This window comes from Phaethon aethereus (genome assembly GCF_964289735.1).
Source record: "Phaethon aethereus genome assembly, chromosome: 3".
Lineage (NCBI taxonomy): Eukaryota > Metazoa > Chordata > Aves > Phaethontiformes > Phaethontidae > Phaethon > Phaethon aethereus.
The window spans coordinates 109030490-109045173 of record NC_138576.1 but is presented as its reverse complement, the minus strand read 5'-3'; the positions used below and the strand labels follow the sequence as shown (position 1 = coordinate 109045173).

At 41.5% G+C, this 14684-nt stretch overlaps 1 protein-coding gene across 1 annotated transcript in view; it reads left to right on the top strand.

Moving 5' to 3' along the window:
- The window catches only part of SUSD4 (sushi domain containing 4), a gene marked incomplete at both ends in the record, with an annotated part of 74414 nt that extends 74200 nt beyond the window's left edge, over nucleotides 1-214 (top strand). Inside the window, one exon of the mRNA XM_081997143.1 lies at nucleotides 186-214. Coding sequence (XP_081853269.1) covers nucleotides 186-214 — 29 coding nt within the window. The remainder of the gene's footprint in view (nucleotides 1-185) is intronic.
- Between the last annotated feature and the right edge of the window lie 14470 nt (nucleotides 215-14684).

The window sequence follows — 14684 nt, the reverse complement described above, 5'->3', positions numbered from 1 at the left end:
GTTAATTTTCACATAGGTGTTAGAGCGTAAGTGGGTATAGAATTGGAGACACTGCATGTGTTGTTCGGGTTCAGGTTTTTGCAATGTCAATTTCTATTTTTGCAGAATTGCTAATACTAATACTCTGCAAAAGTATGCGGGGAAGTTACAATCAGCAATCAATGCTATTTCTTTTTTTTCCCTAGAGATTCCTTTGATGGAAGAAGACCCTTAGCCTGCACAGAGACGTGTCATCATCGCATTGCACTGTTGGGTGACATGAATCATAAGGATTTAGAGATAGAAAAGACTATCTGTGGATTTGGGGAGGGTATTTTCCTACTTGTCAATCTTCCACGCGATGATGTCACCAGATTGGGTGTACACCTTAATCCACAGCAGGGATAACAGCATCAGCATTTGGAACAGCAGCAGTTTTATGAATGAATCCTGGGGATTTGATGAGAGCAGATGTAGAAAAAGAACTGTGGCTTTTTAGACATGAAATGTATATCTGCATCGCAGAAAGTCATATGGTTCTGTAAGAAATACGGTTGGATTTTGATACTAACTGCCTCACAAAAGCATGTCAAAGTATGTAAATTTGCTTATAAAGAGTGCTTTAAATGATCTATGGACCTCTAAGTTTATGAATAATCCTTACAAGTTTAAAAAAATACTAGTACTGAAACACAAAAAAGGAGGAGATCCTCTTTGGCTCTCCTATGTTAACCAGGAAGCTTTTGGTTTAGTTGTTGGTGATTTTGTTTCAGACCATGTCTGCAGAAAATATAACAGGAATGATGGGATTCATATATACTTTGATGTATGATAGGAAATATATATAAATATATATATATATATATATTTAAAAACTCTTAAAGAGAAAGAAAAGGAAAGACTCCAGGTCACATAATGATCTGGAGATTTTTTTAAAGGTAAGGCAGAATTTATATCATATACAATATCCAAGGTAAAGTATCAATATTTGTATTTATGCAAGACTTCTGTGACTACATTGCATTTGATAAATCCTGCTATAATATGAGAGATCTAGAAAATGTTAAAATTATTAAATATGTGCTTAAGAAATGTTGAACTGCCCTGTTTCAACCTCTCTTAAGCTCTTACAAATATATATATACTAGAGTAATCTACAGTCATAGCCCAGAGCACTGCCTTGTCCCTGTACATTGTGGTAGTATTCTGAGCCGTTATTGTAGAATACTTTCTAAAAAAAAAAATAAATAAAGTTCCGTTTCAGTTCTTTTGACTTATCTGACTGTGTGTAGTTGGCCTTTTTTTCCCTTCCTCACTTCTTTCACCAGCTCCTGCCTGAAGGCTGAGATGGCGACAAGAACACCTGGGGCAGAGTGGTTTTGGTTAAGCAGAGCACATGAAACGGGGACAGCAGTGGCATAGCTTCTGTAGCTGCTACGCAGCTTCTGTAGAGGCTTTTGTCTCTACTGCATGCTATGCCAGAGCATCGTGCTGAAGCCTGTATGATCGGTTCACCTTTGTGGCATTACAGGCTATTCGCTGTTTGTCAGGAAAATTTCTGGCTGTTTCGTATACTTACTGAAAGCCAAGCAGATTTTCTCATCTTATTTTTAGTATTGCGCAAATGAAACATATGTTAAGCTGGCAGTGTTTGAAGGAAGAACTTGGTGTATGTTAATGATAGAGATTGCCATCATGTGGGCTAATCCAAACAGCAGGAAAAAACAAGACTTGAGTTCTGATTTTACATACCAAGTAAACCAATAATATCTCTATTGCCCTAAATAGAGGATCGCTACAAGTTGCTCTATTACTTTTTCACGATTGTTTAATTATTTATTTGTATTGTGGTAGCATCTAGCTACTCGCCCACTCGTGAGTCAGGCTAGTAGAAAGATAAATGTGCTGCAACCATTCAAGAAAACTGTTTATTAGCGTCCTGTCAGCAACTGTATATGACAGCAAGAAGCAAATGGAGACAAAAAACTGTATAATGGAGAGGCAATTATTACAATAATCTCAATTATTCTACGGTATCATTGATGGAGAATGTAGTGATTGGTACTGAGAGATAAGACATATTCCACATTATCCTCTATTCTTGCTTACATAAGATTTGCATTTTTTTTCTGCTGAAATTGTCTCAACTGCAATCGTATCTTCAGGTTTATCCCAGAGCCATATCTATTGGGTATTAGTACTTTCTTTGCTACCCCTTCCTTTTCAGGTCCAGAGATTTTGCACTACCAACTCAGGTTGAAGACTGTCACTCCAGCAAACAAGACAAGAGTGCTGCAATACCAACCTTGAATCGTGTGGTTGAGTTTGGGGTTTCTGCATGCTTGAATATTTGGGGTGAGAGGACTGTTTCTGCTGCTTTTTTTTTTTCCCCCCACATGGGGCTCGAACTCTTATGAAAAGTCTGCTGGCCCCCGGATCTACACCCGTGCACTGTCTCAAGCCTATAGTCAGTTAAGTGATTTTTTTGTTTCATAATGCTATTGAAAAGTATTGAACTTACTTTAGATGCCCTATAAAATATTATGAAATCTGTCTTTGCTGGTCTTTTAACAGCTTGTGAAATTTCATTCCTTATTAAATTTCTGGACTTCCATTTATTAATTTCTGTTATGAAAGCTTCCGATTAGTATTTGGAGCTCTAAGGTTTTACAGATTTACACTGCTGTATGTATTGTATTGCAGTCATTTTATTAAGGGAGCCAGACAGGGTAACTTAAGAAATGTAAATTTATGGCTTATTAGACCATTTTTATTTTAAAAAGTGCAGAACTGCAAATATACTAGAAAACATTGATGTATTAATATTGCTTGATAGTCCTTTGATAGCACCATACTAGATATAACTTGCAAAGGTAAAAGAAAGGTTTTAACCATTTTTTGCTTATGATGTATAGGACTTCCTAAAAGGGTGTTTTGGGGGGATTACTTGTGTGGTTGAGTTTGGGGTTTCTGCATGCTTGAATATTTGGGGTGAAAGAGAGGACTGTTTCTGCTGCTTTTTTTTTTTTCCCCACCTGGGGCTTGAACTCTTATGAAAGGTCTGCTGGCCCCCGGATCTACATCCGTGCACTGACCCATGAGCTGATGCCCTGGGCTGAGGGCTGACCCCAGGTACCCCCCAGCCTGCCCAGCTCCCTAGCCACTCTGCCAGCCTGGAGAGCCTCACAGGTCCCTGCCCTGAGACCTCAGGTCAACTTCGAGCACTCCCTGAGCCCCAGCAGCCAAACCTTCAGGAGGGTGGATGCTCTTAAGGCCTCAAGAGACTGGAGAACTGGTAAGATCATGACAGTATGTTTGCCATGCAAATGAAACCAGATGGGAGGATGAGCATGTCTTACACAGATCATAAGCTGTTTTCACTTCAGCTAACTAGATGTAAATAAAAACAAACCCCAGAAAACCCTTGGTGGTGAGGGGAGAAGCAGCACGTTAGTGAAGACAGACAATCCATAAAAGCCTTCAGCAGAGGGAGGAAAGGGTATGTACTGAGAAATCCAGGAAAGAAAAACAAGAACTGGCTGCAGCGTGCCAATATTTCTAAAAATGAAAAAGGAGGAGTAGAAATGAGCAATGTGTCAGCCTTTAACACTCCCTTATGAACAAGGGCTTGACCTGCAGAGTGCTGGGGGAAGGGTGGGGATCCAAGGTCTCGCAGCAGCTCTGCAGGGAGTGAATCACAACCTGAGCATGAGTCAACAGGACCTGGCTGTTGTGAAAATGTTAAATGTCTATATGAGGATATTTACACAGAGCTTATTAAATGCATGAAGCAATCCTTCAGCTCCACTCAGCACTAGTAAGGCCTTAGCTACAGCAGTGTGTCAAATACTGAGCAAATTTTTCCCCTTCAAGGGAAATGTGAAGTAGCTGGAAGGAAGCCAAGCAGAGCGAATCAAGAATTATTAGAAGTTTGGGAAAGCCTGTCCTCATAGGTCACGTTAGAGATCATGTAGTGTTCAGTGTGAACAACAGAAGACCAAAGGGGACATAGAAAACTGTTTTTCTGTAAGAAGCATATTTTGCAAAGAAGGGAATTATGTAGATAAGTAGGACAAGAATAATAGGCTTAATTGCCGTTTGAGAGAATTAGGTTAGATATTAGGAAAAAAACCTTCTAGACACAGGGATGGTTACAAGCGGGGAGAGAGGGTCTGAGGAAGGTGTCAAAAACCTCTGTTACAAGAGATTTTTGAAGACTTTTAAAAACAAATAGAGGCCAGGAAAACACTGGGGTGGGATGCATTATGCGAGCTTTGGGGCCCCTTCTCATTCTGGTTCTGTGTGATTCTCGGCTTGTGAGAACTAAACTTGGCTGATGCCTGGTTTTCCCTATATAGACTAATTCCAAACTGATGGTACTGGGCAAACTGGTCAAAATCACCACCAGAAATACTCTCCGTTCCACCAACAGAAGCTTTTTGTGTAGCGTGGGCTGAACACCAGTAAAATCCTGTGAATTAAACCCTGTTGCGTTAAAGTGACATTGATTTCAGAATCCTGTTCTGTGACAAATACAAATTTGGGATTTTCTGGTCTTCGTGTCTATCTTAGGCAGTTAAATGAATGCAGCCCCTCTAATACTCCCCTATGCATTGGGTGAAGTAAATCCTCTCTTGGCAATTATCTGAAGATGCCTATTCAGTTCAAGGAAAAACAGCAGCTCAGGCACTGGAGCACAGAGACCATTGTCATATGTATGCAAAATTTGCTTCCCATGCCCCAAAAGCTGTTTGTTCCTCTCTGTGCTGTACTGCAGATGGTAGCATAGCTTACCACATCAGCTGTCAGAGGAGTAGCACAGATGAGAAGCACATCTCAAGCTCCTGTTCTTGGGCTCCTGTGGATTCCTGGGGAGGACTTGGGGGCAGGAAGAACTAGAAAGCAAGTAAACATCTGCCTTAAACCCAGGAGCATCTCCCATTGTCAAGGGCATTTCCAGTCTCTTTGGCATGGTTCCCAATAGACTTGCACTATGGCAGAGGAGAGACAGGCCCTGCTTTGCCTGTTGGTCTTCCAGGCCAAGGTGTGCAGCCAGAATAGACAGACAAATCCTTCTCACCCAGAATAATGTACATAACTTCCTTCATGCATTATGGATATCTCTTGTCACTACCATTATACAACAGTGTGCAGCCCATCTTCCAGCCCTACCATTTCCAGGACAGTAAGATATGTTATTTAACAATAACAGAAAGGGCATTAGCTTGAAATTAAATTATTTGCTGTCCAAGTATCAGAGCAGACTTTAATAATTCTCACAGACTCCGTACAGAAATTGGATGGATAAGGCTGACTGGGATTCTTGAGGCAGCTTTCCTCAGCAAGGAAAAGGGACTGTCCTGCAGGGCAAGGGGAGCTGCTGTGTGGGGACATTTTGTAACCCAGGAAAACTGGACTCATCTGATAAAATATATTACACAGAAACTTGGAGAAGGAAGAAAAGCCACTTAAATTTTAATAAAGTCTGGGGGGGAACATGGATAAACTTCCCATGTTCTCCAGTAAGAACAGAGGGAGCTGTTTCCTTAATACAACTGGTTCAAAAGAAATCAAGAGGCAGGGAGGGAAGACAAGCTTCCCAGTTTGGGGGGTCCAGCAGCTCTTTTCCCTCACCCCTGCCTTTCAATGCTTGCAAGAAGGGCCCTGGTTTTGGTTTGGACCCACTTTTTCCATTTTACTGTTTTTTGCCTTCAGTTTCCCCTCTGCTTATCCTTCTAGTCTCTTTCTCCTTTCTTTTTGTAACTAATACCGTTGTTCCAGTTTCATCCTGCCATTTGGTCATGCTGGGAAGTGAAACGAGTTGCGTAATTGCAGTGCAGTACCCTGCAGGACACGTCCCCTCTCTCAGAGGAAGTTGCTCTTATTTGCCTTCCTCATTTACATTCTCAGCAGATAGGACAAGAAGGGACATGGAGCTCCTCACTATGCTGACAAATGGTCCATGAAAATTATTAGAGAGGAACACTGAGGGGAGCCCGCATTACTACATGTTTTATGCATCTATATGCCTTCGTCCTAAGCCTATCAGCTCACCATCTTTCATTGGCCCAGAATTCACAGGTGCATGTGAATGCTCCTATACAAACACAATAGCTAAGATTTTTAAGAATTAGCAAATATTTTAGGGTGTTTCAAGGTAAGACATTTTAAAGAGACCCTCCTTTCTGAAACTGGTGAGCTCACAGCTTCAGAAAATGGGCACTGATACGGTCCAGATAGGGAGTACAGGGTGCACAGCAGGTCACTTCATCTGTTCCCTTCCTGGTGCTCCAACAGGAATTTTTGTCCCCAGGATAACTGCTTGAACTAAACAGTTGCCAGTTGCTGAGCTGTCAGCTTCACATCTTTTTCTTTTTTTTTTTTAACCTAATTAGGCTAGATTTATTTTTAACGCTCTTTATTTACCATTCGCTTCTGACTTCCATCCATTTACTGCTGAGTACATGCTGCTCTTGCCAAAACAAGTGTTTTTCAGCAGCTATCTCAGCCCCCTGAAACTGTACCACCCCGTGGGAGATCGCACTTGCCACCATTGTCCCTTCTATTAATTCCATGGCAGCACATGCTGTTCATCTGCCTTCTCCAGTGCTCTTGTGTTAATAACTGCGCAACCAGTTGTTATTTCTTTCATAACCATTACCATAGCTGCCTGTTGTTGATAATTCAGGGTTAATTACTTACTAAGAAGTTTAGCAGAACAATTTAGCTTCACTTAGCCTGTTCGTTGTTGAAGACTATAAATGTCTGCAGTCTATCACTGATATAGATGTTACTGGAGTTTGCTATAATTGGCTTTCACTGAAGTGGTGCAGCAAAAATGAGGGTTAGTCCAACTGGCAAAGTCAGCTGGCTGCTTGTACACCTACTGCTTGCTTTTCCACTGGATTTTGGGCAACCACTTGAAGAGAACTGCCACAGTGACTCACCCTGTTTACTTAACATAGCCATTCACATTGCAGCAGTGTGCAGCATGGATACAGCTACAGAAGTGTTGATGCTCAGCATTAAAAAGGACAACATGGCAGCTGTAAGGAGTCCAGCATTTCAATTAGGCTTACGGTGCTGGGCTGATCTATCACAAACACATCTTACTGGAGATAGACATACCTATGACAAGACTTAGATGATAATGTTCTCTCTGTTTGTGGAAAAAATGAGGGGAATATTGCCAAGAAGAAGTATCATTAAAGGTAATGGTGCATCTCCAGTCAGTTTTCTCCAATCTGGCAGTCTCCTGTGCCCTGAAATTTTGAATTGAGGAGCTGTTACATACAGAAGACTGGATATATGCACTGCTTTTGGTTTCCAGTGAAGCGGATGGAAACTGGGACCTCCTCCAGCAATGAGCTCTTTCTGACTGTGCAGTCGGGAACCCCCATCTCCTGATTCCCAGACGCAGAAGAAAGGCCATGTGCTCCCATCCAAGGGAAGGTGGTGTTTAGCATTACACTCCTGTAGAGCAAAACGGGACTCTGGAATCTCCACCCAGCTCTCTGATTTTACTTGCATTACACTGCAGTGGGTTGAGGATGACTGGGTGCATTGGAGTACTCTGCGTTCATTTAAGCCTTCACAACAGGTCACTGATAGCCTTTGGCTGCTCTAAGCACTGACGTGCAAGTGAAAGCAAGACAGCTCCCCTCTTAGACACTTTTTAAATCCAGCATGGTGCTGTCTTCATCCTTGGATGCTTAAGTATCCTAAATATGCCTAAATATCTTTGTATTAAATTATGAGTGAGAAAATGATTAATTGTTCCCTGACCTTCAGTTTCTTCACTGAGACTGTATCACTAAACCATATTTTATGTCACTAGGAGACAGCAGATGTAAATCAAATATCTGCCTGCTCTAGAATATCTAAAAAGGGAGGAAATTACTTCCATCTGTTAACGCAGACAGATTTTCTTGAGAGGATTTCTGCCTTCCAAATTCAGTTTTAAAATGCGATTTCATCCTTACAGGTCTGTCTGTTGGTTTCCAGCACAAGGGGCATTGCCTCAGTTTGTTTGCAGCCCTGGCAAGAAAAACAGCCTGCCACTCTCTCTCATCTTCAAAATGCTTTTTTTCACTACATAATTTAAAAATTGTAAATAATTTATTTTAAAAAAACCCAACACAAATTTAGATTTTTGGGTCCCTTCAGAAGGAAATGTAGTGGGTATTCTTTCTCAAGAAATTAAATGCTAATTTAATTAGCTGAAAAGAAGACTGAACACCATGCACTTTACATCTGTGTTCCAAGACACAGTAAATAGAAAGGAGACACTTTTCCCAAATAATCAGCAAGAAATGACAGTGGGCCTTGGGTCTCTGAGAGCACCTGTGTTTGCAGCACACAACATCTGCACATCCTGTAGCCACATCTGTGGATGATGAGAACTGGGAGGCCAATGCCTTTGCATGCAATGGGCGGAGAGTGCAGCGCTCTGTCCCCCATGCCATCTTGTGCCACCCATGTTGCTACTCTTGCCTGCTCAGGTACGCTGGGCACTGCAGCCCCCGCTGAACCGGGTATATTTACAGTACATGACAGAATGGGTCTCCCCCTGTGACACTGCTTTGTAATTTCTTTTCCTTGGTTTGTCCTTGTAGGTTTTGGCATCAGCAGCATTCAACGCTATCGGATCATTGTATCAGCATGTTCTTCAGGCCCCGCTGTATGAGGTAGTGAGTATTTTCAACTCATGTCAGCTCCAGAGTGAATGCCATTGAAAACAAAACAAATTGAAAAAAACTTAAATAAAAAAAATCAAGCTTAGGAGAAGCCTTGTTGTGTTGTCCCCATGCATTCATTCTTCTGTTCAGAGTAGTCATGCACTTGAAGAATATGAAGTGCACAACAGGGCAGCCAAATCTCATGTTCAGAATTAGGACCCTGAAAGGAAAAACCAGCATGGAAACCAGAAAAATATTAGCCCATGATTGCATTGAAATTGCAACGCTTAATGCAAGATGTGTTCATAAGTACTTTTGCTGGAAAGAAACCACCTCTGCCATGCAATTACATGTTTAAGCTCTGTGGAAAATATTTGTTTACTGAGGGAGAAAGGCATACACCCAGGCTGCTAGTCAGAGAGAGTCCTGTGTAATCATCACAGGCCGCAACACAAATACAACAGTTTGAAGGCCTTTGACATTTGATTAGTATTTTTCTCTTCTACAGAGTGAAGAGAGTTTGGACCTTAGAAGGAAAATGAGCTAAGGCTTTAGTTAGTGGGGCCACAGAGAAAGAAAGGAAGAATGACTGTAGAGAGCAGTAAGTATATGCTGAAGCTTACAAGGGAAACTGATGCCAAGCACATTGTGAGAGACTTTAAATTCCAAATGTAGATGGACAGATGCCAAACACAACTGTTTCTATAGAATTCTAAGAGGGTAAGAAATGCAAAAAAAAATCAAAAGCACAAATTTGTGGTAACTGGGAAATGCTCTACTTGAGCAACTGCTTTACCCTTCAGCATGGTCACAGAGAATTGATTCTGCTGTCTCAAAAACAACAGCTGTGCTGAAGGCTGTTTCTGAATTTGCACCGCCTACCCTTTTGCAAAAGAGACAGAAGTTTATGCTTTCGTAGCCCATGTGTACTGGGCCTTGACGCGTACAGCTCCACCAGTACAAATACTGGTGCATTGGCCAGTAAAACAAGTAGCAGAGGTGACTAGACACAAAATTCTCTCAAATGTACAAAGTAAATGACAAAATATCAGCAATCAGTGGGGTTACTGAAAATGGCAAGTGTACTTTTTTCAGGCAAATGATTTGTGAGGTGATGGTTGCTTTACAGACAGTGAGTCACGGAAGCTTAGCCTCTGCAACATCTCTCTTTTCCTTAGGCAGCACTTTTCAAGGCAGGAACAGCTATAGGTAAGAGCAGTGTTTTAGGGCTTGTGCTGATAGCACAAAATGAGCAGAAACTGCCGCCAAGTCAAAACAGGTAGGAAAAATACAGGAAGAGGCCATACAAAAGTAAAATACATTTCACGTTGGAAAGGTTGGACTCTGAGCTGTGGATGAAGCCAGAAGCGATGTGACATCCCGCTCCAAGCGCTTTCCCCAGTTATTCCTGGCCAGCAGCTGTTGTCGGCATAAAAGCAGGAGTGCAAGCAGCACTGGCTGGAGGTTGGCTAAACCGGGCACTGAGTGAGGTGGAATGAGATGCCTCACAATTGCTGTATTTTTCTATCCTGGCAGGTGAGACCCCAGTCGATGTGATTACCTGCTGTGGGGCAGGAGGCTGAGTGGCAGGTTACCTCTCCGGAGAGGGCGGTGGTGGCAGGGCACCACTGGGAAGCACAAGCTCTGGCACAGTTCTGTGGTGGGTAGGTCCTGCTATCTGCACCGCGCTGGGGCCTCCCCCGCCCTGGGCGTAGGTGCCAGAGGCAGCACCAGCAGAGGGTCTGCTGGCCAGCCTATTGAGACTTCAGATTACTATGTGATGCCTGCAGACATCTTTCCATGTGAAAAAAATATTAAGGACTTTTTCCTCTAGGATGTTACGTGCTTTGCTAATAAACCACTTTGGGGATCCTTAAAAGAACAATGTTCCTGGGAGTGCAAGAAGTAATGTGCTGTTTTTACGCTCTCTTCAGCCTTTGTGTTTTTGAGTGGCACAGCATGACATGTTGCAATTCATCTGTCATTTTCACATTTGGAGAAGCGGCCAGAATGGAACAATCCAGCCATCCCAGCTGAATACACTGTTGTTAACTGACAGATATCTTGAGTGCAACAGGAGTCACGAGGCTGTCATGGAGGTGCTGACTTTTAAATCGCAATTGCATGCAGAACCTTGGCATATTGTCAGCACATACAATTTTCAATTTCATGGGACATTTCTTTTGGTGTTACCGGCAGATTTTGTTTTACCTTCACCTTCCCTTTTTGTTAACACTGCAGGAATTACTTCTTGAGGCTCTGTCATGTCTCACCTGATGCTGTGTGCGCTGTGTGATTCCTGGGGAGTTTCTGCGGGCAGAGACCCGAGCTTACACGAGTGCACGCGCATGTACACTCACATACAAATGCTGGACAATTCAATAACATGAAAGCTGTCACACGCCAATTTACTACAGTCCCCACACTTGAAAGGTATTTAGGTTAGTATAAAACCAGGTTTCAGCTCCTGTCAGCTTTTCTTTGCAGAATACAGGGAACTGCTGCCTGGCAGGCAGGCGCTGCCTAGACAAAGGTCTCCTTCTACTCTGAGTGGCCTTGGGGGGAAGCCGCTGCTTCGTCTGGCTGGCCTGGCAGCAGGGCCCAAAATAGGGATTTGCCCTGTACAGCTGTGGAAGTCAGACAATCGAGGGCTGTATTTTTTGTGTATATATATATATATATATATATATATATATATATATATATATATATATATATATAAGTGTGGGAGTACATTTTTCTCCTACTGCCTACTCAGACCTGCAGAGCAGGCTGAGTCAGTTCCTCAGACACTACCCTTTTGCATATTTTTACCTTATTTTTAAGAATCCAAAACAGGGTAAGCACAGCTCCGTGCTTTTTTGCCACGATCTGACCATGCTAATTTCAAGAGATGAAACTTTGGTTTCAGCATGTGTTAAAAAGAAAATATTGGCATTTTCAAGCTAAAATGCAAGATGTTGAATTATTCTCACGTTGAGATGACTAATAGAGCACGTCCATCAATTGATCAAACTTTGCTAAGTTAGACTTTACTGATCTTGCTCTTCTCTTTTTTGCTCAAATTAAGAGAGTCATATTTGTAATTGAACTCAGTGGTAGCCAAGGCTATAAAGGCATATAAATGCAAAAACTTGCCTCTCCAAAGTCTTCAGTCTCACTAACTATGAAGCTCACTGAAGCACATTTAGATCAAAATTGACACTAACTAAACCAGGAAAAAATTAACTCACAGAGGTTCATTTTACATCATCCTGTATTGCATAGAGGGAGAACAATTATCTTTGTACATGTAGAAATGCATCTTTTCTTATTCTATCCATTCTGTGGACAAACTGTCGAGTTCACTGCTTTGATAAAAGCTTTCTAAAACAGTTTAATAATTCCACTCAACATAACCCACACTGTTTGGTTGTTTTTTAAAGCTGGAGGTTTACTAAGAATATCGCAGATTTTCTTATGTTTGTTGTGAAATCCAGGTGGGAAAATACAAAATAATTCTTGGTATTTAATATGATAATTCTAACTGAGACTCTGTCGTGGTTTAGCCCCAGCTGGCACCTAAGCACCACGCAGCCGCTCGCTCACTCCCTCTCCCGCAGTGGGACAGGGGAGAGAATTGGGAAAAAAAAACTTGTGGGTTGAGATAAACACGGTTTAATAGGACAGAAAGAAAGAAGGGAACAACAATGATAATAGCAACAAAGGAATGTACAAGAACAAGTGATGCCCAATACAGCGATTGCTCACCACCCAGTGATCGACAGCCCGTCCCCGAGCAGCAATTTCCGCCCCGCGGCCAACTCCAGTTTATGTACTGGGCATGACGTCGGATGGTAGGGAATATCTCTTTGGCCAGCCTGGGTCAGCTGTCCCGGCTGTGTCCCCTCCCAGCTCCCCGTGCATCCCCAGCCTCCTTGCTGGCAGGCCAGCACAAGAAGCTGGACTGTCCTTGACTGCTCAGCAACAACCCAAAACATCAGCACATTATCAACAGTTTCTCATCCCAAATCCAAAACTCAGTCTCACACTAGCTTCTGTGAAGAAAACCAGCTCTATCCTGGCTGAAACCAGGACAGACTCATAAGGTAAAGGAACTTAATGTCATTACCTATACAAGATATGAAAACACATGTCACCAGAAATAATGACCTTATTACAGTGTTGGTCTTGTGTTGGTAGAAGCCTACTTTAGAAGAAGCCTGTGGGGAAATGATCATGTGTTTCATCTGCCTATTGTACATTATAGGCAAGCCCAGAGGTTGCCTATACAATAAGAAACACATTTGGTAAATGTCATATAAGAAATCAGTTATTTAATGCATTAATCACTAGAGTGCAATTATAGACCTTACTTTAGAAGGCATTAGTCATTTGCCATAGATAACCTTCAGTGGCTATAAGAATTTCATAGTTTGAGTTCATTACAACTGGCAAATGATGTTTGTACAACCGGCACACACAAGGGCCTGTTCTTTGGCTGGAAGCACATTTTTGCAGTATTAAATTCAATCCATTAAATACAAGAAAGAGCACCTGTTTGGGTCTTATTTCAATAAAGATTATATCCTGGTTGCATTTTAAGCGGTCTTATAAAGATTGCACATTATTAATGTATTTTATTAGCATGTTGAAAACAGAGTGGGATATACTGGAATTGTTAAAGCACATCAATAGAAGACATCATAGCTGGTGATAAACCATAGCAATAAACAGCCTATTAACCTGTTGCAGTCTTTATCAAAATATGAGACAAATTACTATTTGTTATAAAATCTGTTAAAGCATTTACTGACCATTTCTAAATGAACCTTCATATATGGTATTTTCTTGAAACTAGTAATATGATTAAAATTAGGTATCTCAGTGCTTAATGTCAAGAAGCTGGATAAATCAAGGACACAGTAAAATTCTGTAAGTAACTGTTCCTAATTTTTGGTGTTTTCATGTGTATAGTGGAGAGGATGTCTTTTCTTTTTACCTCCTTCCTAATGCCTTACAGTGTCTGCTACATGTCTAGCTTGCTATGTGTATGTGACTTGCATAAGACAACAGAGGAGCAAGAAACATGCCTCTGCTCAACACAGGCACCTTGGCAGAAAGACAACTTTTGTTTTAGTTTCCATCATTTCTTGCAAGTGACAGAAAAACACGAGATGGTTGTGTAGGTGTACCTTTTGTCATCAAAATAGAACATGCTCATCTGCATCATTTGGAATTACATTACTTCCTCTGTGCAAGAAGGCACTTAAAGATGTCAGCACAGTGCTACAGAAAATACAGCTGCATTAACAGACAACTTAGCTGTTTCCTTTCTGAGTTACACAAGCACAATAGCTGAATATACTGGTACCTTTTATAGAGTCCTGTGATATACACATTTTAAACCTGGAGGTTTTTAATAATTGAATCAAAAAGATTTAATCCAGAAGCAAGTCTGTAGCTGTAATAATACTGTGTGAGCATTACTTAGTGATAAATCAAAGTCAATGCACCAAACTAAAAAAAGTTCCAGGTCGGATTTTCAACCATAACTTGGCAAAAGCTTTTGCAAAAAACACTTCTGTAAATTTGTGACTGCCTGTTAACAGCTGACTGTACAACAAGCAACAGTGCATACCTTTCTTCCATGCTGAAATGTACATTATATATTAAATAAAAAGACGCTCAAAGACTATAGTCATGAAAGGATAGAAGTCCTGCTTACCTGCTGCTTCAGCCCCTTCTAAAGTTTTTCTTCACAATCTGAAACTGGCTCAGCTGACACGTAAACTGTCACCAGGTTCTAGGCCTTGCTTCATTAACTTTAATATAAAATATCTCAGCCTTTTATGTATATACACAAACAGAGGCCTAAGCTGTCAGGATCCACAAAAACCTAGGTGTTCCCCACCTGCATCAACTAGCTACAACAACAGGATTATAAGTGAAGTATCCACATTAGACACACGTTGAGATGTGTACACTGGGGGCAAACATGTCTCAATCCTGATGCTGGTTCTTACTGTCACCACCTGGAAAGAGGTG